The following is a 26,205-nucleotide window of genomic DNA, read 5'->3' as shown; positions in this document are numbered from 1 at the left end:
GGGGCTGATGGACGGGGCTAAAAAGGTTCAAATTGTCTGAAATTTCAAAAATCTTCTTCTCAAGACTGAAATAAGGTGGAATCAAATACTCTTTATAGTTTGAAGGGTCTTATGGTGCTTTATTGAAATTTTAAATTTCATGACCCTGGGGTCACAAGTTTGCCCCTGGGGAGGGGGTAAATTTTACTATAGTTTATATAGGGAAATCACATTTTTGACTGATTTGTTTTGATTTCTATTGGAATTCATTCTGGTTAACATTTTCAGCATGGAATGAAAGTTTGATAATATGCATATGTTGGCCCTGACTGACCCCTAAGGGTTGATGGGGGGGGGGGGGGGGGGGGGGCAAAAAGGGTCAATTAAATAAACTGAAATATTTCAAATCTCAGGTGACCGTTAAGGCCCATGGGCCTCTTGTTCATATTCATGATTGTGTTCTGAAAGTTTAAACAGTCTTGTGTAGATGGTGGAAAATCTATATATATATATATATAGAGTTATGTTAATAGCTTACAAATAATCAAGCAAATTTCAAAAATGTTGAAATTATTTTTTGTCAGGAAAAATTACACTTGTCTAATAAGGATGACAACAGCTGTTCATAATTAACAAATTAGAAATACTTCTGACATCAAATACACAGCAATGTTAACCATAAGATATTATTTAATATCATCTCTCTTTCGTTTTTGAAAAAGACCTGGTTTCCAGCGAAAGCCTCCAAAACCTCCCAAAGTTCAAAGGTCAGAGGCTCCATCTGCAGGTTCAAAGAGGAAAAAAACAACACAAGTAACCGTAAGTTTTACAAACTCTTCATTTTTACCTGTAAATCTGTGTGTGTACAGTAGTTTATACTGTTCAGTCATCACAAAAGTTTTCAAAAAGTTGTCGATTTACTGTAAAGTTGTCGCTTGATTGTCACATGGGATTGTCAGCTTTCAAAAAAGATTTTTAAATATAATAATCAGAAAACAGAATTTACTTTTCGGAGATAATTCAAAAGGATAATCAGTCAGTTTGTTAAAACATTAGTGCCTTAACTGCAGAAGATGACCAGGGAGTCTCCTTATAAATGTCAAATATACTGCTTTTCCAAAACAACAATTCTCAAATAAAATGATTGTGTGGACTTAATAGTGTAATGGTGTCACTTACTAGCCTAATAGACATCATTCTAGACTAGTTCATTACAATAATGTCATATTTTGACATAAAGCAATAACAGTAGTTTTTTATTTCTGTACAGGATCTACAGTTAGACTACGTGTTTGGTTATCGTGGGTTTGATTCTCGTAACAACCTGCATTATTTAAATGAGGGAGCTGACATAATCTTCCACACAGCTGGGGCAGGCATAGTCCAAAACCTGTCTTCAGGTGAGTCTGACAAGTGATGCTGAATTCTGGGGCAGGCATAGTCCAAAACCTGTCTTCAGGTGAGTGTGACAAGTGATGCTGAATTCTGGGGCAGGCATAGTCCAAAACCTGTCTTCAGGTGAGTCTGACAAGTGACACTGAATTCTGGGGCAGGCATAGTCCAAAACCTGTCATCAAGGGGAGTCTGACAAGTGATACTGAATTCTGGGGCAGGCATAGTCCAAAACCTATCTTCAGGTGAGTCTGACAAGTGATGCTGAATTCTGGGGCAGGCATAGTCCAAAACCTGTCTTCAGGTGAGTCTGACAAGTGATGCTGAATTCTGGGGCAGGCATAGTCCAAAACCTGTCTTCAGGTGAGTCTGACAAGTGATGCTGAATTCTGGGGCAGGCATAGTCCAAAACCTGTCTTCAGGTGAGTCTGACAAGTGACACTGAATTCTGGGGCAGGCATAGTCCAAAACCTGTCATCAAGGGGAGTCTGACAAGTGATACTGAATTCTGGGGCAGGCATAGTCCAAAACCTATCTTCAGGTGAGTCTGACAAGTGATGCTGAATTCTGGGGCAGGCATAGTCCAAAACCTGTCTTCAGGTGAGTCTGACAAGTGATGCTGAATTCTGGGGCAGGCATAGTCCAAAACCTGTCTTCAGGTGAGTCTGACAAGTGATGCTGAATTCTGGGGCAGGCATAGTCCAAAACCTGTCTTCAGGTGAGTGTGACAAGTGATACTGAATTCTGGGGCAGGCATAGTCCAAAACCTGTCTTTAGGTGAGTCTGACAAGTGATACTGAATTCTGGGGCAGGCATAGTCCAAAACCTGTCTTTAGGTGAGTCTGACAAGTGATGCTGAATTCTGGGGCGGGCATAGTCCAAAACCTGTCTTCAGGTGAGTGTGACAAGTGATGCTGAATTCTGGGGCAGGCATAGTCCAAAACCTGTCTTTAGGTGAGTGTGACAAGTGATGCTGAATTCTGGGGCAGGCATAGGCCAAAACCTGTCTTCAGGTGAGTGTGACAAGTGATACTGAATTCTGGGGCAGGCATAGGCCAAAACCTATCTTCAGGTGAGTCTGACAAGTGATACTGAATTCTGGGGCAGGCATAGTCCAAAACCTGTCATCAAGGGGAGTCTGACAAGTGATACTGAATTCTGGGGCAGGCATAGTCCAAAACCTGTCTTCAGGTGAGTCTGACAAGTGATACTGAACTCTGGGGCAGGCATAGTCCAAAACCTGTCTTCATGTGAGTGTGACAAGTGATGCTGAATTCTGGGGCAGGCATAGTCCAAAACCTGTCTTTATGTGAGTCTGACAAGTGATACTGAATTCTGGGGCAGGCATAGTCCAAAACCTGTCTTCAGGTGAGTCTGACAAGTGATACTGAATTCTGGGGCAGGCATAGTCCAAAACCTGTCTTTAGGTGAGTGTGACAAGTGATGCTGAATTCTGGGGCAGGCATAGTCCAAAACCTGTCTTCAGGTGAGTCTGACAAGTGATACTGAATTCTGGGGCAGGCATAGTCCAAAACCTGTCTTTAGGTGAGTGTGACAAGTGATGCTGAATTCTGGGGTAGGCATAGTCCAAAACCTGTCTTTAGGTGAGTGTGACAAGTGATGCTGAATTCTGGGGCAGGCATAGTCCAAAACCTGTCTTCATGTGAGTCTGACAAGTGATACTGAATTCAGGAGTACTTGATAGTGTTACTGCTGTTCATAAATTTTTTGTACTTGTTGATTCAGGTATTTTTGTGTCCCCACCATTTTGTGGTCAAGACATATAGTGTTACTGTTGGCTGTCATAACTTTCTTTCCACCCTTTTACCCTTTATTAGATACAAGTGTTTGGTAAATATGTAGTTGTACAGTAGTTATATGTAGGGTCAAGTTCTGATTTGGTTCGAGTTACGACCGTTAACTTTAAGAAGTTTAATTAAAAACGTTCACAAATACAGTAGGACCAAATTGGAGAGCCTTGACTTCTCCAGCAGGAATTTTAAAAGAACCTCTTGAAAAATGTTGGTTAAAATTATAGAATCTCCTGATCAAGGACAAAATGACAAAATTTGGTTGCAACTTTATTTACCTGTTTAGTGACTTCACCTAAATTAAATGTTAATATGAAATCTTTCTCTTTCTTATCTCAGGTTATTGGTTGGCGGCATTCATGTCTCTCTAACACATTTAGTTTTAAAAATGCATCAACACTTAATCTTATGTTTATAATATTGAATATATTTTGATTCCAGGTCAACAAAGCTTTTATCTAGAACACACCGATGACATCATTTGTCTGGCTGTAAATCAACATCCTAAGTTTAAAGGTTTGATCGCATCTGGACAGATTGGAATCGTCCCCTCTGTTCATGTGTGGGATGCTTCTACCAAGGAGACGAAGTCAATACTAAAAGGTGGTCATACCAAGGGTGTTTGTGCTGTGGACTTCTCCTGCTCAGGAAAATATGTATTGTCAGTCGGACTGGAGGATGACCACAATGTGATTGTGTGGAGATGGCAGGAAGGTAACCATGGATGTCCTATACCTTTTAACATGATTGCTTGGTCAAGCACCCTCCTGATGTAATCTCTGTTATATTTTAACCTTTCTTTCCTTATTCTCTTGGTCAAACATCTGATATATCATTTCTGCCATGATAGCTCAGTCAGTTGGTTTTATTAGCTCACCTGGACCAAAGGTCCGGTGAGCTTATGCCATGGCGCAGCGTCCTTCGTCCGTCCGTCCGTCAACAATTGCTTCAAATCGCTACTAGTCAAAAAGTTCTTATTGGATTTTGACCAAATTTGGTCAGAAACATCCTTGGCACAATGGGAACAGATTTTTCATAAATGGTGACTCTGACCCCCCGAGGGGCCAAAGGGGCTGGGCCCAATAGGGGAAATAGAGGTAATTCCTTTAAATCGCTACTAGTCATAAAGTTATGAATGGATTTGAACCCAATTTGGTCAGAAACATCCTTGGGGGAAGGGGAACAGATTTTGCATAAATGGTGACTCTGACCCCTGAGGGGCCAAAGGGGCGGGGCCCAATATGTGAAATAGAGGTAATTCCTTTAAATCGCTACTAGTTATTAAGTTATGAATGGATTTGAACCCAATATGGTCCGAAACATCCTTGGTGGAAGGGGAACAGATTTTGCATATATGGTGACTCTGACCCCTGAGGGGCCAAAGGGGCGGGGCCCAATAGGTGAAATAGAGGTAATTCCTTTAAATCGCTACTAGTTATTAAGTTATGAATGGATTTGAACCCAATATGGTCCGAAACATCCTTGGTGGAAGGGGAACAGATTGTGCATCAATGGTGACTCTGACCCTAAAGGGGCCAAAAGGGCGGGGCCCAGTGGGGGAAATAGAGGTAATTCCTTTGAATCGCTACTAGTCATTAAGTTATGAATGGATTTGAACCAAATTTGGTCAGAAACATCCTTTGGGGAAGGGGAACAGATTTTGCATAAATGGTGACTCTGACCCCTGAGGGGCCAAAGGGGCGGGGCCCAATAGGTGAAATAGAGGTAATTCCTTTAAATCGCTACTAGTTATTAAGTTATGAATGGATTTGAACCCAATATGGTCCGAAACATCCTTGGTGGAAGGGGAACAGATTGTGCATCAATGGTGACTCTGACCCTAAAGGGGCCAAAAGGGCGGGGCCCAGTGGGGGAAATAGAGGTAATTCCTTTGAATCGCTACTAGTCATAAAGTTATGAATGGATTTGAACCAAATTTGGTCAGAAACATCCTTTGGGGAAGGGGAACAGATTTTGCATAAATGGTGACTCTGATCCCCGAGGGGCCAAAGGGGCTGGGCCCAATAGGGGAAATAGAGGTAATTCCTTTAAATCGCTACTAGTTATTAAGTTATGAATGGATTTGAACCCAATATGGTCCGAAACATCCTTGGTGGAAGGGGAACAGATTGTGCATCAATGGTGACTCTGACCCTAAAGGGGCCAAAAGGGCGGGGCCCAGTGGGGGAAATAGAGGTAATTCCTTTGAATCGCTACTAGTCATTAAGTTATGAATGGATTTGAACCAAATTTGGTCAGAAACATCCTTGGGGGAAGGGGAACAGATTTTGCATAAATGGTGGCTCTGACCCCGGAGGGGCCAAAGGGGTGAGGCCCAATAGAGGAAATAGAGGTAATTCCTTTAAATTGCTACTAGTAATTAAGTTATGAATGGATTTGAACCCAATTTGGTCTGAAACATCCCTGGGGGAAGGGGAACAGATTTTGCATAACGGTGACTCTGACCCTAAAGGGGCCAAAAGGGCGGGGCCCAGTGGGGGAAATAGAGGTAATTCCTTTGAATCGCTACTAGTCATTAAGTTATGAATGGATTTGAACCCAATTTGGTCAGAAACAGGGGAACAGATTTTGCATAAATGGTGACTCTGACCCCCGAAGGGCCAAAGGGGCTGGGCCCAATAGGTGAAATAGAGGTAATTCCTTTAAATCGCTACTTGTCATAAAGTGATGAATGCATGTTCTATAAACAATTCTTGAGGTCTTTCAGACCTTAGAGAGTCTGGACTTCATTAATCTTTAAAGCAGTTCGGATTCCCACACTATAACCATATATAGCATTGTTAGAGTTTTACAAATAAAACAAATTGAATATGAACATTATTTCGACATTTCGTCTAATCCAACCAGGTGAGCGATACAGGCCTCATGGGCCTCTTGTTCCTTCTCCGACTGGTTTGTGTTTCCCAGGAAGATGGGATCACAGACCTATGCCTTGGAGATATATGTTTTACCCCCATAATACTGAATGGCATGTGACATGCAATTTGTATCTTATCCAATGAAGTAGCCACAAACTACTGACAACCCTGCCTTAAAATGACCGTGAATCTTTGTGGGTTGCGAAATTCTATTCACTGTTCTTTTCTCTGCTAGAAAATCTAATACATGTATCTAGAATTATAATGTAAAATGAAGATGAATTAATGAACCTCTTCCATATTACAGGGTCAAAGGTCGGAGCAGCAGCCGGACATAACCAGAGAATTTTCCAAGCAGAGTTCCGACCGGACTCTGATAGTCAGTTTGTAACTGTTGGAGTGAAGCATGTCAAGTTCTGGACAGTAGCAGGCAGTGAGTTGAGAGGTAAAAGAGGCATATTGACCACAGCAGGGATGGACCCAGGCACCACAGTCAAGATGCAGACCATGCTATCATTAGCCTTTGGAGCGGTAAGTTTAGCTGAATTGAAAACAAGATTTCAAAGAAGTTTTATGCCCTTACCACAAAGTGGTCAGAGACATAGTGAAGAGTGTTGCTCTTGTATTGAGGCAGTATCCAAAACATACCTGGGCTTTGAACTTTTGGGTGATTTAATGAGAAAAGAACTAGAGATCGCTTTGAAATGATTGGGCATTTTCTTTATTATATAAGATTAAGTTACAAAACTGATATACTTGTATTTCATTTATTGCATGTTTGTTACATTCATGATCTTTGTATTGTTGTTTTATATAAAAATCATCAATATGACATGTGATATGATTGACAGAACAATTTGACATACATGGCGCCATGAATGGTGATGTGTACATGTTAAATATAATGTGTATATATTTTAGAGAACAATTTGACATACATTGCGCCATGAATGGGGATGTGTACATGTTAAATATAATGTGTATAAATTTTACAGAACAATTTGACATACATGGCGCCATGAATGGTGATGTGTACATGTTAAATATAATGTGTATATTTTACAGAACAATTTGACGTACACTGGTGCCATGAGTGGGGATGTGTATATTTTACAGAACAATTTGACATACATGGTGCCATGAATGGGGATGTGTACATGTTAAATATAATGTGTATATTTTACAGAACAATTTTACATACATGGTGCCATGAATGGGGATGTGTACATGTTAAATATAATGTGTATATTTTACAGAACAATTTGACATACATGGTGCCATGAATGGGGATGTGTATATGTTAAATATAATGTGTTGTGTATATTTTACAGAACAATTTGACGTACACCGGTGCCATGAATGGGAATGTGTACATGTTAAATATAATGTGTATATATTTTACAGAATAATTTGACGTACACTGGTGCCATGAGTGGGGATGTGTATGTATGGAAGGACACCACACTTGTCAGACTGGTACAGAAAGCTCACAGTGGCCCTGTCTTCACCATGTTTACAACTCTCAGGGACGGCCTCATTGTTACTGGTGGCAAGGAACCAGCGTAAGTATTGTACTGACCGCTCAGGATACACAGAATATTTTGATGGTTGGTCAAAGACACCGACGTTTGATTTCATTTCATAGATTACATTCATGGCAAGGAAAATGAACTTTTAGGCTATATGAAGTAAAGGTCTTCAGCATGTCTCAAGCAGCTTAGAAACTCTTTGTTGATCTAAGTCTGTATGAAGTAAAGATCTTCAGCATGTCTTTAACAGCTTAGAAAATCTTTGTTGTGAGATCAGACTTTAGCATTCCAAGTCTAATCAGTGTTACATTGTAAAGTATTGAACAGTAGATACATGTACATTGAAAATAACATCAGACACTTACTGAAACAAACCACAACAAAGGTCCTTTATTTTCTGAGAATGTACCAACATTAGATATATCATTGAGGAGACATCAAGAGAGAAAAGCAATTCCATTTATAAACAATTCATATCTGTGTTTTGGAATGATAGATACACTACAATAGAAATGTATCAACTCGAAGGTTGTTCTGTTTTCTACAGTACCACCATAAACATGTACACAAGAACTTAAGTCGTTAGTGTAGTGAGTCATTAGTGTAGTGAGTCGTTAGGTTTAGTGAGTCGTTAGGTTTAGTGAGTCGTTAGGTTTAGTGAGTCGTTAGTGTAGTGAGTCGTTAGGTTTAGTGAGTCGTTAGGTTTAGTTAGTCGTTAGTGTAGTGAGTCGTTAGGTTTAGTGAGTCGTTAGGTTTAGTGAGTCGTTAGTGTAGTGAGTCGTTAGTGTAGTGAGTCGTTAGTGTAGTTGAGTCGTTAGTGTAGTGAGTTGTTAGGTTTAGTGAGTCGTTAGGTTTAGTGAGTCGTTAGTGTAGTGAGTCGTTAGGTTTAGTGAGTCACTGGTTTAGTGAGTCGTTAGTTTAATGAGTCTTTAGTTTACTACTCTCTATGTGTTCTAGGTTTAGTTTTACTACTCTGTATGTGTTCTAGGTTTAGTTTTCTGTATTTTGTACAGTTCCCGAGAAAGTGGTCCAGTGAAGCTGTGGGACCAGGAGATGAAGAGATGCCGTGCCTTCACAGTACAGGAAGGCAATTTGAAGCCCTCAGTTGTCAAGTCAGTGTGCCGAACAAAGGTAATTATATACAGTTTACACTGTAAACAAGAAGTAAGACCAGACTCGCAGAGATAATAGTCGATAATAATATCATCAGGTTTTCCAAATAGATAAACGAACATTTTTGTATAAGATTACCTTTCAGTCATTTATACATTCATTTGAATAGAATATTAATTGGTCTTTGAAAGTGGCTAAGGTTACTAATAACATCCCTTGACATCCCTGATCAATGATGAGGGCATCAGCTATAATGATGAGGGTATCATCTCACAATGATGAGGGTATCATCTCACAATGGTGAGGGTATCATCTCACAATGACAGGGGTATCATCTCACAATATTAATGACGAGGATATCATCTCAATGATGAAGGCATCAGCTATAGTGATTTGTCCTATTCTCATCCTCAGGGTAAAATCCTGGTCGGGACGAGGGGTAACACTGTGGTTGAGGTAGCAGAGAAGAGTGGGACGACATCAGTGTTAGTAGGGGGTCATGCTGAGGGAGAGGTTTGGGGCCTCGATGTTCACCCCACCAATCCCTGTTTTATCACCGCCAGCTTCGATGGCACAGTCAGGTACTGGGACCTGGCTAAAAAGGTAAGTTCAGCGTATTGTTTGGTAACTTTATAAACTTCTGTGGTTCATTATCAATTTGTGTTCTTAGTGTTCCTGGTGTTCATTATCAATATGCTTCACTGCATAATATGATATGTGTTGAAATTTGTCAGGAGAGCGTTAAGGCCTATAGACCTATTATTCTCTAGAATAAACAAAAAATCATTAATATGTATTTGTCCATGAATTTGAATTAAATCCTATGGAAAATACACAGTGAGTCAAAGATTGACTTAATGTTGGTTAACTTTCAACAAGTGCATCATCATGTACCTGGAATTGAATTTATCCACCAAAATTAACACACATTTATGTTCCAGGTATTAATTTCCTTAGACAAATTAATCAAATGTCATAAATGTCATAAATCTAAATCTTATTGCTAACCAACCATGAATAGTCATCAATCTTAACCTTATTAATCTTAGCCATATAAATAACCTGCCATGAATATTCATCGATCTTAACTTTATTAAGAAACACATGAAAATTCATTAAATATAACCTTTATTGATAATTATGTTTCATGTCATGAATATTCATTGACGGAAACCTTATTAATAAATATGTTGAATATTCATTGATCTAAACCTTCAATAAACATCTAAACTTTTCTTTTTACATCAGACTACTGTGGCAAGACTGGACATCGGCGCAGCCAGGTCAGCAGCTTTCAGTGTGGACGGTGAGATGTTAGCTGTGGGTCTGAAAAATGGAGAGTTTGTGGTGCTGTTGACTAACGGTTTGAAGCTTTGGGGAAAACGAAGGGATAGAGCTGGTGCCATCAATGACATCAGGTACACAGATTGTCATTTCCAAGTTACTGTAAACATATGTATTTTAGTGGTAATCTTATATTTTTGGCACTCTTTGCATTGAAAAATTGGGCTAAGATATTCTTTGATTCCACAAAAATTAAACTCCCCTCTACCCACCTACATATCAGGGGAAGGTTTCAATTTAATTCAGTAAACAATATTAAATTTACTTATTTAGGATTAGTTTGTATATTGTGCACAGTGTATTGTTGGAGGGTTGCACTTAGAAAAAAAAAGGGCTCTAATTAGGTTAAAATTCTGTTCTGTAACTTAAATACCAATTCAGCAATTAGTCAGAATAAAACCAAATTGGTGTTTAATTGACAGGTTCAGTCCTGATGGGAAAATTCTTGCTGTCGGATCAGAGGATTGCTGTGTGGATTTCTATGACCTCAGTAAAGGGCAGTCACTCCAGCGAGCAGGCTACTGCAAAGGTATACCTACCTTTGTCATCCAGATGGACTTCTCAGCTGACAGCCAGTATATCAGGGTGAGTAAATCACAGAAAATTAGTTCATTTTTGTTCACTTTATTTTTCGGAGTAAGTACAGAATGCAGACATGGAGTATACATCGGGGCAAATACTTCAATAGCAACATAAGTCAGAGTGAGTACTTTGTTGACAGATATTTAATAGTATTGTATGTTGGAGTTAGTTTCCTCAAGTTTACAATCCTGCTGTCTTCCCAGCTAATGTTCCTAGCAATATTTATATACTGTGATATAGGATTTCTGATTATGCTACAACAGACCTTTGTGATATGTTAAGATATATGTAAGCATTCAGAATATCAAGATATTTGTAGTTTTACAACACTGTACAGAATATCAAGGTATTTGTAGTTTTACAACACTGTACAGAATATCAAGATATTTGTTGTTTTACAACACTGTACAGAATATCAAGATATTTGTAGTTTTACAACAGTGTAAATATTTACAGGTAAGCACTGGAGCGTACATCCATCAGATATTCAAAGTACCCAGCGGAGTGTTGGTCAAGGATGAGAAGATCACAGACAACATCACATGGGCGTCATGGACAAGGTTTGTATCACTAGTTCTAAGTTTTAGTATACTTAGAAGAATAATGAATATAACTGTAAAACAATAATTATTGGGCGAACTTAATTAATTCTGACGTGCCAGGGGTGCCGGCGGCAAGGTGGAAAGGCAGCAAAATTACTGGTAAATTCCTGCTGGTTACGAAGCACCGCCACACCGGCATACAAGATGGTGACATGTTCAACCAAAACATTAGATTAAGTGAGATTTAAAGAATTTCAACTTGTTTTGAGCCTGTTAGGCTATTTTAGTCATATACAAGTATATTGCAAAATAAGTTGATTTTGAATGTATTGCAGCGTTCGATGTTTACAAAATGCTTTACAAATATGTTTATCAAAATCAAACCCTGGTCACCTAGGTGAAAGGAGAGTGTGTCACCTGACCACCAGGTCAAAGGTAACATACATAATATATCATAATAAGAACTGTTGTTGTCAAGATTATTTTATGCGAATTTATGGGCGAATTTGATTCTAGCTTGCCGTTGGTGCCATTTGCCGGTTTTGAGCTTGCAACCGGCATGCACATTCAAGCAAAGCGGCTCAGTTGCAATATGGTCGACATAGACCAAAACATATTTATTTTTATTTGTTTTATATATTTATATTAACATACAGTGTACATTAACGAGTGTAGTCATTGATCAGTTTACATAACTCTGTATTAACATACAGTATACATTAACGAGTGTGGTCATTGATCAGTTTATATGACTCTGTATTAACATACAGTATACATTAACGAGTGTAGTCATTGATTAAGTTAACATTTAAATTAAATTTGTCATCATTTTTCATATTTACATACAGTATACATCTATTGACGTTTTAGTACCCTGGGAGAATTAACATACAGTATATATTTACAAGTGCGGCCGTTGATTATGTTTACCGTACATGACTGTATTAACATACAGTACAGTATATGTTTACGACTTGATGTTTCAGTACCCTGGGACATGAAGTACTCGGTATCTGGCCCAAGGATTCCAGTGGAGGTGACATTAACTGTACCCACCTCTCTCACCTTGGTAATGCCTTGGCAACTGGTGATGACTTTGGATTTGTCAAATTATTTGAGTTCCCCTGCTCAGATAAACAGGTAGGTAGAATAACACCTTAATAGAAGAATTATTTTATTTTATTTGTTATCCTCAAGATGGCACCATAAGAACTCTCTTCCAGTCTCTGTATTGTAGCATATCTGTCAACTCTTCTTAATTTGAAATTGAGGAGAAACAAGTGTCTTCAACCTAGATTTATTACTGTATTTGACAAAATAAAAGTACATTCTTTATTACTTTATATACTAATACAATATACTATTTTACAGGTGCAGCATAAGTCGTTTGTAGGCCACTCTGCCCATGTTACCAATGTAAGATTTACATATGATGACAAATATCTCATCAGTACAGGTGGAGATGATTGCAGGTAAGTTGTAGCCGTCTTTCTGTACTACTTAATGTCATGTAAGATCACCTAGCCAATAGGCAAGTGATCGAACAATAAAAGATTTTAAAATCTGACCTGTTTCTGTAATATCTACACATTTTTTCTCCAAATAAAACATTGCTGAATGTTAGACTGTCCTGCTCAACAAGTGGACTGGGGAAATGTAAGCTTAGCTCACTTTCCTACGTTTTCAGATAGGATATCCCAAGTAACTCAGTGTTTAAAATATGAATGGTAGGTTCAGTGAAGTGTTAGCAAACAAGATCTTCTAAGTAACAAACGTAAAAATAACATCTCAAGATTGAGGCAACTTTGTTAACATGCATGTGTAATTATTTTGTTTATGCATGTGTAATAAAACTTTTGTTTCTTCTCTACAGCGTTTTTGTGTGGAAATGCCTTTAATTGTGTTTCCCGGATACCAAGCTACCTGCCTGGTAACCATGGATACCAGCCTTCAGCAGCAGACTGCCAGGATCATTGTGTTTAAATATGAGGAAAATTTGGTTTCAACTGGTTATTATCTCCCATTGAAACTGTTTAAAACAGACAGGATGTCCTTGTACCGTAAACATGAAAGAGAGTGCCTTTTGTCATCTCATTCTACACAAACAGTTTCGGTCAGGAACTTTTTAGACACTGCTAGGTGTGGCACCTCCAGCCACTGAAGTATAGAATATTTGTGCCTCTAATTTAATTTCCGTCCAAATAACATCGTCACAGCTAACTCTGTCTAAACCAGACTCAGTAGGAACTACACAATTTGCTTACGGTAGAGTCTTCTTGTTATGTATGATATATTTGGAACCAAAGTCTTTGGTCAGATTGGAAGGGTCTGGTTAATTAGGCTGTGTGTACTGTACAATATACATGCAATGTAAATTTTTGCAATTTTTTGCCTTTTTATAAAAATCTGAAAATAGTGATACATTAAGATTATTGTTTGAGAGATAATGTATATATGACATGCAGATTTAATTATATCCATCTTTTTGAGATTTTTAGCTTACACAGCTGCTGTATTTTCTTACATACATATACAATTATTATATCAGTATGATATATATATGGCTGTGTTACTGTCATCTGACTGTGTAATCATGTAGGTACAATTTATATATTATTTTGACTGTTATCTGACGGTGTTAGCATGTAGGTAAAATTTATATATTATTTTGATTATTTTGCCAGCATTGTTGTTATCATTTTATTGTTATTGTTTACATCAGTATATAAATATAGAACATGTACTTTAATTGGAAGGATCGTTTACTCTCCTGGTCGTACAGACTAAGGTTAGCTTAGGTTATTATATGGCCATAGTGTCTGTCCATTCATCAAGAATTTCTCAAATTAACCTCTCAAATAGTGAATGGAACTTCAGAAAATCTGGAAATTTGACTGAAGCCATCTTTTATAGGTGATGGGGATTTGCATGATGATAGGGGACATTTTTTATTCATTTCAGCGGTCAACCTGATTGTTCTTGGAGTTTCAAAATCATTCAAATGGAGGAACTATATTCCTTGGGTCATAATATTAATATAGAAACACCTGACATTCCTCCCAGAATTTGAACATGCAAAAAGTGAAGATCTCCACTTCAAACAAAACCATGCATATACTACCAGGGGTATAAACAATTAAATTACCGGGCATAAGAGATGAACACAACCATGTCATCAATATTGGCCCAAAATTGTCTAAGGATCATACATAGTGTACCAGGTGGAAAACATTGAGATCCCAATCATATATACATATCTAAACATGTACTGCAAAATCTCTTTTTTACAAGATATGTGGAACTTAAATACAGAAAAATAAAGGTATTTTGCCATGATTGGTGAAATATCCAGGCAAATAAAGCTGGTCCTATATCTGGGCCTGCTTTGCTTGAAATGTTTTACAAATAGCTTTCCTCGTGCACTTTATTTGTGATGGCAAGCATGTGTCAATAATTTGACCAAACTAGTATATGTATATGGAGTAAATTTAATTCCAAAAAATATGTTTGAAGAGATCTGAGCCATACAGGCCCTTTTGGCCACTTATTTTATATAAGTTTATACACATTCCTATGTGAGGAACTTTTCCATGTGTCGGTGTATACAGGTATACACTTCTCTGATGTTTATTGTATTTTGATCACTTTATGTGAAACGTCCATTAATTTGTATTGATCTACTTTATGTGAAACGTCCATTAATTTGTATTGATCTATTATCACAATCTATTTGTACATGACTATTGTGTGGATTGTGATGATCCAGACAACTGAGATTCATTTATAACATTTTACTTATACATGTAGATCATTGTGTCATCATCGGAAGAATCATTTTATTGGCAGCATCGGGTTAATAATGGGAAGATAGTTCAACTGATGATGACTGTAGATATTTTAAATCTTTATACTTACACATTTTACATAATACACCCTAGTTAGGCTTTAGGTTAGTAGGACAATATTGTAATATCATTATGCCATATAGGTGTACATCTATTAATTCAGCCACTGGATGGGTATAATTAGCTGGTAGGTATAATATAGGATTCGGGTAGGTATGTTGTAATAAATTATGCCGCTAGGTGTAATATAATGACTTAGAAGGCATGTTGTAATAAATCAGTCTACCACTAGGTATATCAATAAATGATTATGCTACATGTAGTAGTTTAAAATAGATTATAGATTTAGCCTGTTGTATCATGTTTTTCATGCCTTGTTGTGAAAACAGTTTTTCCATCATAAGCACATGCAATAAATCTCAAGATTTTAACTTGTATTAGTGATGAGAAAATTGTTCAAATGCCAAACCATGTAAAACATTATTAAATTTTGATCATCTGTATTTGTGTGCATATAATGTACTAACTTTATAACTAACCAACCACTGCCATCAAACTAGGTATCTTCATTTTTTTTTTTTTTTTTTAATGTCCTCATAGTTTTTAATAACTACCAATGAACAAAACTGTTCAGCACTTCCTTTAGCATGCCTGTTATATGTTGAGCTTACTGCCCAACATGAGGTATGCAATGTGTTTTGATGTCTGGTTGTCTGGTTGGTGTATAAAAGGTATACAGATGATAATGTAGGCAGGACTTCGTAGTACTCTGTAAATGTATTGGAATATCTTGGTATTAATCGGTATATAGATAATATAGGTAATAGACATTGTACCTATTGTAGGTGATGTATACTGGAGTAAATACTTCACAGTCACAATTACTTCCTGTTTATATCAACCTCCTTGTTTTGCTAATCTTAAATTATCTCCTGCGTTTTGTTATACCAAAAAATGGCCCAGAAAGGCCTCCATCATTGTCTTTAGACTGATAAAGTAATTTTGTACATTCTGTCATTCTGATGTATAGAATTTTGATGATAGTTATAAGGTCTCTGATTCTATCACACAAAATGGCTGCCATTTCATACCTCAACTACTGTTTAAATGATCGTTTGGAGATTTTTATCAGCAGGAAGTGTGAAGAGAAATGGGACAAATATACCATTTATCATAATTTTAAATACTATGGTTCAGTACCTTCTACAAACCGTGGTTCAGTATGAGGATATACTGGTATACCAGTGTGAATGACGTTTATGTATTAAAATCAATACTTCAGTATATAACTGTTAGTCAATAAATTAATTTATAATGAATAACGTTTTCTTTTCTTCCTTTGATCAGTCGAACCCTACTAAACAAACACAAACCTACACAGGCACTATTCCTTCACGTGAAAATTGTTCACCTGAAATTCACATGAAGTTCACGTGAATTTCACGTGATTTTTTTCACATGAAATTCACATTATTTTCTTCATGTGAATTTCACTTTTTTGCCCTTTTCACGCGAAATTGACGTGAATTTCATGTAAATTTCACGTGAAGAAATATTGCCTGTGTAGTACAAACTTTTCTATGGACCCCTGGATGATGTTTCACCACATTTTCAAATGATTAAATACCTTTTTATGACAAATCATATCATTCGGACATCATTTTCTTGTCCCCTTGTCTACACCTCAGTTACTTGTGTTGTAATTTTTGTAATATGGGGTACCAGAGAAATAAGTTCTGTCAACTTTTTCTTATTTGATATTCTTTTCAAGACACAAATATCTTTAAAAATATGTTAAAATTAAAAACTGGCAGTGTGATTTCTGATGGTGTGGAGCAGTTCGGTTTTGCTCATCAGGACTACTGCTTCCTATATTCCTGGCCAATTTCAAACTTATTACTGTATGATTATATATACCAGGATGAGAGATGTCCCTTACTCCTCTCATACTTTATCTTTTTACGCCATAACTTTGTGAGTTTTTGATCGTCTAAAGGATTCTGATGACCTATCCACTTCAATATCACTGGTACTGTAAGTAGCAGATGATCTGCTACACACAGTATATTAAACAGATAGTCAGATCAGACTAGATCAAGAACTGATCATCTGCTAGCTACAGTGTATTAAACGGATAGTCAGACTGGATCAAGAACTGATTATCCGCTGCACACAGTATATTAAACAGATAGTCAGATCAGACTAGATCAAGAACTAACCATCCGCTAGCTACAGTATATTAAACAGATAGTCAGGCTAGATCAATAACTAATAACTCAATAGCTACAGTATATTAAACAGATAGTCAGAATCAGACTAGATCAAGAACTGATCATCTGCTTCACACTGTTTCTTGTTCATATCCAAATGGGTACACTTCTGGTTAGAGTACCTGTCTCAGATTTACAGAGTTATTCCCCTTTGTTTTTTGCCTTAATACACTGATTTTACAGACACTACAAAGAAAATTATTAGTACAATCAATTTGAATTATTTTTTTGACAACTTATCCGCCAAAAATAAGTTAATATAAAAAAAATTCCATTCAGTTCTATGCTATATCATAAAAATGTGTAATTTTCAGCACAGGTCAATTGTGTTGTGTGATAATTTCTATCTAGAAATAAATATTAACAATGAATGCTGTCCTTCACCCAGCTCAAAACAATTTCTCTTCGTAAGATATATAAAGGGAAAAAAACAAGAAGACATACATTTAATGAATAGGTATATATATATGTTCTTTAACAGACATTGCCTTACATGAAAATTATGATCTATTATTTTTAATAATGTACAGTAATGTATTACTAACACAAGGTATCCAAAAAACCACAAGTAAAATTGGCAGTAAAATGATTTTGTGAGAAGCAAAATTAAACTAAAATGATAAAGTGATGAGGTGTATATATCTTATCACAGGGACTTGGCTTAATTTCCTAGTCCAATTATATTTATTACATGGACAGTGGCTTAGAAACAGTCCCCTGTGTATCTTATCACATTTCACCACTTACAGTAGATTTTGTCTTTAGGATTATTTCAATCTATAAAGTTTTTGAATGAAATATTTTACTAATGAAGCAAGAAACATTTGTATATTTTTTTCATCATTGCTGTACTTTCATAAGTTTAATATAATCTTTAATGGATTTTTTTTATTAAATTCCAAATATGTTAAACTAGTATGACAGAATCCAAATTCACATTTCCAATTTGTGCCTCATCTTACTGACAGATGTTGGGATTATACTTTCTAAATATATCAATTATTCATTAAGTATCCTCTATATACAAATGTACATATAAATTAATACACAATATACACACACACGAACACACACACGTCTAGTCCATCCTTTTCGAGAAAGTCTTCACCTCTTCAGGATCATCAGTATAGTCAGACAATACTGCTTTAACAACTAGTATGTACACATTGAAAGACATAAATTGCTTAAACGACCCACAGGAATGTGATAACATATCACTTCATTACTTCCTGATAATCTCCTGTTCATTTTTGGCAGTTTTATGTGGCCATTTCTCTAACTCCAGATTCCACAACCATGTAACATGAAACAGCACTTTATGATTCTTGTTTCTGTTTCTGCATTTTCTTCACTTCCTTCATCATGTAGGCTAAGGGGTCCTCTGGTTTTCTGTACACGATGTTCGTGGTTAGTGACTGCAACAAAGAGATAATCAAACTCAAACTAACTTTTTAAAAATTGAACAAAAGAAGTGATGGTCCCCAGATTGGGATAGGGGGGACCAGAGGGGGAGGGGGGGGGGGGCAGAATGAGGTAGAGGGAGGAGCAAAGGAGGGACCAGAGGGGCCCCAGAGTGGGATAAAAGGGGGGGGGGGGACAAAGTGGGGTAAAGGGTGGGATAAGAGGGGGGCCAGAAGGGGAGAAGAGGAGGGAGTGGGATAAGGGGGAGCCACATTTGGGTAGAGGGAGGAAAGTGAGGCAGAGGGGGTACAAGAGAAGGGAAGAGAGGGACTACAGTTGGCAAGAGGAGGACCACAGAGTGGGATAGAGGGGTACAACAGAGGGGAAGATAGGGACCAGAGTGGGGTAGAGGGGACCACAATGGGTTAGAGGGACCACAATGGGGTAGAGGGGACCACAGTGGGTTAGAGGGGACCACAGTGGGTTAGAGGGGACCACAATGGGGTAGAGGGGACCACAGTGGGGTAGAGAGGACCACAGTGGGGTAGATGGGACCACAGTGGGGTAGATGGGAGTGAATATATATGTCTGAATAGTCTATATTTATAACTTGTTTTTGGGAAAATAACACAATTTTAAATATAAACTGGGAAGTCTGTTCGACTGTTAAAAAAAAAATATGTCTTATTCGGGTGTTTTTAATACATTTAGAAACTGATGTTGAGACTTCACTGAACTCACCTGGAATAACTGAAGGATATTGTGCTGTTCCAAATACTTGATTGCTTTGCCATATGGATCTTGGATCGGTTCCATGTAAACGACCTCTTCTTTGACAACCCTGGACGTATCTTCGGAGTTGCCGTCGTCTAAACTCGTAATTCCCTTTAGTGCCAGACTCATAGCCTTCTCTATTTCAGCCTTCGCAGCATCGGCGATATCTTCCGTAACACCAACTTGCGTTGAATCCGCCATGTTGTTTACATTTGATTGTCAAGACCACGACAGCACAGTGCGTGCAAGAGTTACATCCCTTGGGCTGGGGCGCGTTTTGATTGTGTAGGTAGCTAGGCCTACATGCTATCAGACATTCACCTCCGTTAACTTCAGTAAAATTATTCTTTCCTCTTAAAAAGTTGAATTATTACTGTTACTGTACTGTATGCATAAAGAAAATAAACTGTCTACTGTAGATTCATATAGAGACCTGGTACAATATATCAGAGACGTGTATCATATATATGCATGCTAAAGGCTTTTTGCAAAATGCTTTATTCGAATTTTTTAATGCAAAAATCCACTGCAATTGAGCATAATCGAACTAAAAGGGATAATTTGTAAACAAAGCAAGCACTGTTTGCTGCAAAGCGGATAATTTCCGTATTTTAGGTCTAGAAGGCATTTTGCATTAAACGATTAGAGTAGCATAAGATATTTTGCATTTCGTATTTTACATTAGACCAAGCATTTCGCATTTAGCAAAGAATTTCGCATTTAGAAAAAATGTTCAATGCTTATTGCAAAATGTCATTTTGTAAATTTGAAATTTTGAATACTCTCTAGCTGCTCAGGGCCTATACTGTCTATCGATATTAGCTCTGAAGCAAACCATGGGTGTTTTTACTGCTTCTAGTATTGTTATCATCGTCGGATACCCACGGTTGGTACTTATCACGTGATAAGTGTATTAGCTTAGTGTTATCCGAGGATGTATAATGGAAATAAATCAAAAGTACAACTTAAAGCTTTTAGTATTTCGCATTAAACATTTAGCATCAAGTAGGCCCTAATTCGCATTTAGCATGTCTCACTGGCTTTCAATAGATTCCGACTGATTTTATTAAAATGAATGACCTACCATATTCAATAATTAATGCCCATTCTCATATTTACTTTTTAATTAAAAAATCCCCGGAGAGTACAATAAAAAAAATTTGATGTCTATGTTGTTTGGTTTTTCTTAATTACACCACGGATTTCATACATGTAAGATGAAAAAAAAACTTATTTGAAATAAAACTGAAGCAAATTTTATTTTCAGATAAAATGTTTTTTAGAATAATTTGATATCAGGTATGAGTTACATTAACACAGACAAGTTGCAGCACTATAGATCACAGAGACTCCACTAATTTGGAGACTGACATAGCGTGAGCTTTGGTATTTATGCACTGAGCCGTGGAGGCGTGGCTATTTTATCAGAGGTCTACTATTTGATGTAAAATTAGGTTAACTTTTTTAAACTTGTTTCCTATTGAACTTGATCAGATACGTGAATATTACATCTGTCTGATATACACATCTCTGACTTGATCAAGCAATATGAATATTTTCAGCTTTTTCTTGATTCAATAATGAAAAAAATCGGATAAATACTTTTGGAGAGAACTTACTAGAATAAACTACATTTGGTGCAAAATATTAATACTACCCCTTAATTTATACTGCTTTAAATCGGAGACGTGTATATCACAGGTTTCTGTTTAAATAAAGAATACAATAGATGTATAATGTTATGAGTTAATTAATTACCATTTAAGTTATTGATTATTCGGCGTCTACGGTCTCCCTGTGTAAATGCTTAAATATACAACTAAAGTTTGGAATTTACGGCAGATCAGAATCAAGTGCGCCCTTTGAGTATGCCGTCACGTGACCAGCCATGTGACCATTCGTGATAGTCATATTGGAGAAGCAAATATGTCGAGTGACAGGATCAACGTTTTCCCTTCTAGGATGTAAGTTATTTATTTCCAGTCGTGCTCTATTTAATATAACAATGCTGTCCATAAGATATGAAGAGCTGCAAATACGGCCAACGTTGAAATGACCAGCAAATCAATAATACATATTTTACAATACATCCTGTATGCTGCGGCCTATGACCGTAGGACGGTCGCCGGATGGATTACGTTAAATTACACCGTTTCTACTAGGGCTGACAGTATGTTACAGTAGCAGCGGTATGCAAAGCCATGTCGTCTGTGCAGAATTTTGAAACCGTATATTGATATGTAGTTTTAACATTAAATATAATAATCTGTCGTTGATCATGGAATGGATCGTGGACACAGTCTGTGATTTGCATGGTCACCCATCCAGATATAGTCTAATAATTAAGGGCACATAATCGCTATTTTCGGGTACACTGTAGAGTACCTGGGCCACAATACCTCACATCCGTTCAGGTAATCGAACCTCGCTCTCTATTGTTGACTGGAAGGCAATTGTACGGGACAGATACATTTGTATATGGTATTGTGGCACAGGTACTCTATTTGTAATATTACCAAATTAATTGGAGTAAATTCTCCATGATTGATTAGATATCCTCTTAATTGATACAGGTCGATGATGCTTCTGTTTTTTCTTTGTTTTTTTTCCCAGATCATTGGCGAAGTATGATGTATTGATGTGTATTATATATATATAGAGGATATCTAACAGTGTCTTCAGTAATACCAAATATATTTCACGAGTGGGGCTAATATTTTGATATTTTTCACGAGTGCGCAGCACGAGTGAAAAATATCAAAATATTAGCCACACGAGTGAAATATATTTGGTATTACTGAAGACACTGTTAGATATTCTGTTTATTACATTTTTTATCAACGAAAAACCTACCCCGTATGCTAACTAGGCCTACAGCGATAATTTGTAAACAAAAAAAGTAGTTTCCCCTGTCCAGGTGCTGACATATATGTCGGGCTTTCTGATTGGTCAATTATTTTGGTATTTTCTAATCATTAATTTGATTGGTCAAATCAGCAAAAGTGATATTTTAATATTTTTCACTAGTGAAAAATATCACTTTTATAGAATGAATAATTTTTGATATTTCACTGGTAAAAATGTAATAAATATATATGTGTGTGTGTGTGTGTTTAGAATGAAGTTTTTTTTATGAACAAAATACCATGAACATAAGACATACATCTGCTGTTATGTTTGATAATTGAAGGGCCTTGACCATCATGAAGGCAAGACTAAAGGGAGCACAGAAGGGCCACAGCTTGCTGAAAAAGAAGGCAGATGCATTGACATTAAGATTCAGGATGATTCTCAAGAAAATCATTGAGGTACAATTCCCTGTTCTAGGACACTCTTAGATTCAAATTGGCTGGGTATAAAAAAAACACACCACCAAAATCCAAGGGTAAAAATTATCTCCTTTGTCACCTCAAAACCTCTGGAAATTCAGGATAAAACACAGCTAACAATTATTTAACATACGTGTGGTTTTATTGCTGAAACAGGAAATTAATTTTCTTGTTGTTTGGATACATTTAAAACATTAGGAATTAATGAAAAAGTAATACTCACAACCCAACAAACTCTTACTCATTTTCTATTTATATAAATTATAAGTAACAAAATAATTATCTTTTTACTTTTTCAGACAAAAGTACGAATGGGAGAAGTGATGAGAGAGGCAGCATTTTCACTCGCAGAGGCAAAGTTTACATCTGGTGATTTTGGACATATTGTTCTACAGAACGTCAACAAAGCCCAGCTGAAAGTCCGATCAAAAAAAGAAAATGTAGCAGGTATGTCAGAATATTGTTTGATGCCAATTTTTAACTCATCTAGCTTCCTGAAGGACAAATGATCTTACACTGTGGTGTGAATTCTGTTGTATATTTTCCGTCCAAAGTCCTTTTCATTGAAATTACTTCTTCTCAGTGATAAAATCTTCCAATAAAATCTACTCTTCATAAGCTGCTAGACAGATAATACTGCCCAACTGGACCTCTTGTTTTCAAGAATGGACAAAATGTTCTTGCAAAATGTAACTACTGGTATTTATAGATGCTATTGACAATGAATTAGTTATGTTCACTGACTTTTTACTCAGACTGGATGTTTTGGAATACACCAGAAACCAATAGCCATGTTTTAGTAGTTGCTTTGATACTTGGGTGTAAGGTTATCAAAAATGATTTACAGTTATGTTCTTGTGTCATTTACATGATATTAAGATATATATAGGACTTCATCTGAATAACAACAAAGGCTAATAGCATAATAGAAACATTTTATCTGGCCCTAAATTAAACCATGCTAGTGTAAATGACCTGGACTTACGTTCCAGGTCAGATGTACCAGTATCAGAATTCTTTGTAATAGCTAAAATACAACTTGAGTAATGGTTCAGGGAAGTAAGAAGATATATCAGAACTATCTATTACAGGTGAATGAGATATGTTTCTAGCAAGGTTATGTTAGATACTGTTGAGATTTAAGTAAGAAGATATATCAGAACTATCTATTACATGTGAATGAGATATGTTTCTAACAAGGTTATGTTAGATACTGTTGAGATTTAAGTAAGGAGATGTATCAGAATGTACTCTCTATTACAGGTGAATGATATATGTTTCTAACAAGGTTATGTTAGATACTGTTGAGATTTAAGTAAGAAGATATAAACTGTTGAGATTTAAGTAAGGAGATACAAACTGTTGAGATTTAAGTAAGGAGATACAAACTGTTGAGATTTAAGTAAGGAGATACAAACTGTTGAGATTTAAGTAAGGAGATATAAACTGTTGAGATTTAAGTAAGGAGATCTATCAGAATGTACTCTATTACAGGTGAATGATATAGGTTTCTAACAAGGTTATGTTAGATACTGTTGAGATTTAAGTAAGAAGATATAAACTGTTGAGATTTAAGTAAGGAGATACAAACTGTTGAGATTTAAGTAAGGAGATACAAACTGTTGAGATTTAAGTAAGGAGATACAAACTGTTGAGATTTAAGTAAGGAGATATAAACTGTTGAGATTTAAGTAAGGAGATCTATCAGAATGTACTCTCTATTACAGGTGTCCAGCTGCCAGTGTTTGAACACTACCAAGATGGCGCAGACAGTGAGTTATCCTAATAAAAGTCTTCATTAAATATGATAAACGATTATCTCCCCTTATCATGAGTTACATTACAAGGGGTTTTTATGTAAGCAACTGTTTTAATTGATTGTAAATTAATGTTTTCATGTGTATTTTTGTAGTTGATGTAAGACATCAATGGTGTAGAATGTTTTATTTTGAATTGAAAAACATTAACATCATTCCGCATGTGGGTTAATGTTGCGTCCCGTTTTGTTGCTCATTAGTGTATTCATGTAAAAAAATACACTGTTGTACATTGTTGCAACTTGTACATTCCAATGACGTCACATTGTTTACAGATCCCGCGTTGTGTCTGCACTGCCTGACACGAAGGCTTCATTCTGTGTTTTTTAGTGTTTTTGTTAGTTTTCTTACGATTCAATTGATCAGGTATGATTAAACAACCCCAATCAATATAAGGTGTGAATGTAATTTTAAGTTTAAACGGCATGTTGCGAAAAATACTTCAACTTTCACTTTGACAGTGCATTCGTGATCGGAGCTTCGATCGGCTGTCATGGCAACGACGAGGACGGTGGTTTTATCACAGTGTGGAATTTACAAACTTGCATGTACAGCCGAAAACGTCTAACTATACCTTATGTCTTTGAAATCATATATAAATAATTATTTGAATTAATTACGATCCATTGCATTCGTTTATTAACGTTTGTTCTTTTCTATATGCCGATTTCTATACTTAAAACACTGAAGAGTTCCAATATTGGACAATGAACATTAACACTTGCTCTATAAATCGTCCTAGAGCACCCGACTACCCTAAATCAATAATTATGAAACAGGTAAGAGCGTGAAGGTAATTGTATGAGAACAACGAAAAGTGCTGTACATTCTTACGAAAATGACAAACATCGTCAAAATTACTTAAAAAGTAGTCAATTAATCGGCACTTCGTCAATTAAGACCAGTTTATAACGCCGTTATGTAATCATACTTGAATAAATAGAAGAATGTACAGCACTTTTTCTCGGTTTCTTAGCACGATGAATAAGTGTTTCATATTTGTTTGTACGATAAAATACGTTGGTCGGGTGCTCTGGCCATATTTACCGACCAAGTGTTAATGTAGTCCTTCGTGCCGGTCAGGTGACCACGCGAGAAGTGGAGGACCGACGAAAACATCCCGATAAAGACGTTGGACACCTAACATTAAAATCCGATCAAGAAAACAAACAGAACTTACCGGGAAATCATTAAATATTGAATTTATATAAAAACATGACGATTTTTGTTCTTTTTAATTATAAAAGCAACATTAACCCACATGCGTCTTAAATTGATTGTATATAAGACCAAAAGTTGCATAAAATGTAGAGGCTTTTGGAAGGTAGTAATAGTGTAAAGTATGTAACTATTGGAGGGTAGTAATAGTGTAAAGTATGTAACTTTTGGAGGGAAGTAATAGTGTAAAGTATGTAACTATTGGAGGGTAGTAATAGTGTAAAATATGTAACTATTGGAGGGTAGTAATAGTGTAAAGTATGTAACATATGGAGGATGGTAATAGTGTAAAGTATGTAACTATTGGAGGGTAGTAATAGTGTAAAGTATGTCACAGAGATTGATAGTCACAGAGATTGGTAGTCACAGAGACTGGTAGT

The 26,205-nt window shown here is 36.6% G+C and overlaps 3 protein-coding genes across 3 annotated transcripts in view; 2 read left to right on the top strand and 1 right to left on the bottom strand.

Moving 5' to 3' along the window:
- The window catches only part of LOC117323137 (echinoderm microtubule-associated protein-like 6), a 34,654-nt gene extending 18,319 nt beyond the window's left edge, over nt 1–16,335 (top strand). The window contains exons 24-36 of the mRNA XM_033878171.1: nt 702–798; nt 1,250–1,379; nt 3,624–3,896; nt 6,369–6,592; nt 7,466–7,623; nt 8,604–8,721; nt 9,118–9,306; nt 9,952–10,121; nt 10,470–10,632; nt 11,086–11,189; nt 12,158–12,311; nt 12,543–12,643; nt 13,045–16,335. Of these exons, the coding sequence (XP_033734062.1) occupies nt 702–798; nt 1,250–1,379; nt 3,624–3,896; nt 6,369–6,592; nt 7,466–7,623; nt 8,604–8,721; nt 9,118–9,306; nt 9,952–10,121; nt 10,470–10,632; nt 11,086–11,189; nt 12,158–12,311; nt 12,543–12,643; nt 13,045–13,069 (1,906 nt within the window). The 3' untranslated portion in view covers nt 13,070–16,335. The remainder of the gene's footprint in view (nt 1–701; nt 799–1,249; nt 1,380–3,623; nt 3,897–6,368; nt 6,593–7,465; nt 7,624–8,603; nt 8,722–9,117; nt 9,307–9,951; nt 10,122–10,469; nt 10,633–11,085; nt 11,190–12,157; nt 12,312–12,542; nt 12,644–13,044) is intronic.
- A 1,383-nt stretch (nt 16,336–17,718) lies between these two features.
- LOC117323138 lies at nt 17,719–19,741 on the bottom strand. Its single transcript, XM_033878172.1, has 2 exons — nt 19,429–19,741; nt 17,719–18,701 (listed from the first exon to the last, which is right to left on the bottom strand). Exons 1-2 carry the CDS (start codon nt 19,660–19,662, stop codon nt 18,603–18,605), a joined length of 333 nt encoding a protein of 110 aa, XP_033734063.1. The 5' UTR covers nt 19,663–19,741; the 3' UTR covers nt 17,719–18,602.
- Nucleotides 19,742–21,327: 1,586 nt separating this feature from the next.
- Nucleotides 21,328–26,205, top strand: part of LOC117323134 (V-type proton ATPase subunit D-like) — a 16,152-nt gene continuing 11,274 nt past the window's right edge. Inside the window, exons 1-4 of the mRNA XM_033878165.1 lie at nt 21,328–21,425; nt 22,652–22,769; nt 23,090–23,237; nt 24,518–24,562. Of these exons, the coding sequence (XP_033734056.1) occupies nt 21,388–21,425; nt 22,652–22,769; nt 23,090–23,237; nt 24,518–24,562 (349 nt within the window). The 5' untranslated portion in view covers nt 21,328–21,387. The remainder of the gene's footprint in view (nt 21,426–22,651; nt 22,770–23,089; nt 23,238–24,517; nt 24,563–26,205) is intronic.

This window comes from Pecten maximus, chromosome 3 (assembly GCF_902652985.1).
Source record: "Pecten maximus chromosome 3, xPecMax1.1, whole genome shotgun sequence".
Taxonomy (NCBI): domain Eukaryota; kingdom Metazoa; phylum Mollusca; class Bivalvia; order Pectinida; family Pectinidae; genus Pecten; species Pecten maximus.
Note: the sequence above shows the minus strand (reverse complement) of the source record. Positions and strands in the feature narration are given on the sequence as shown.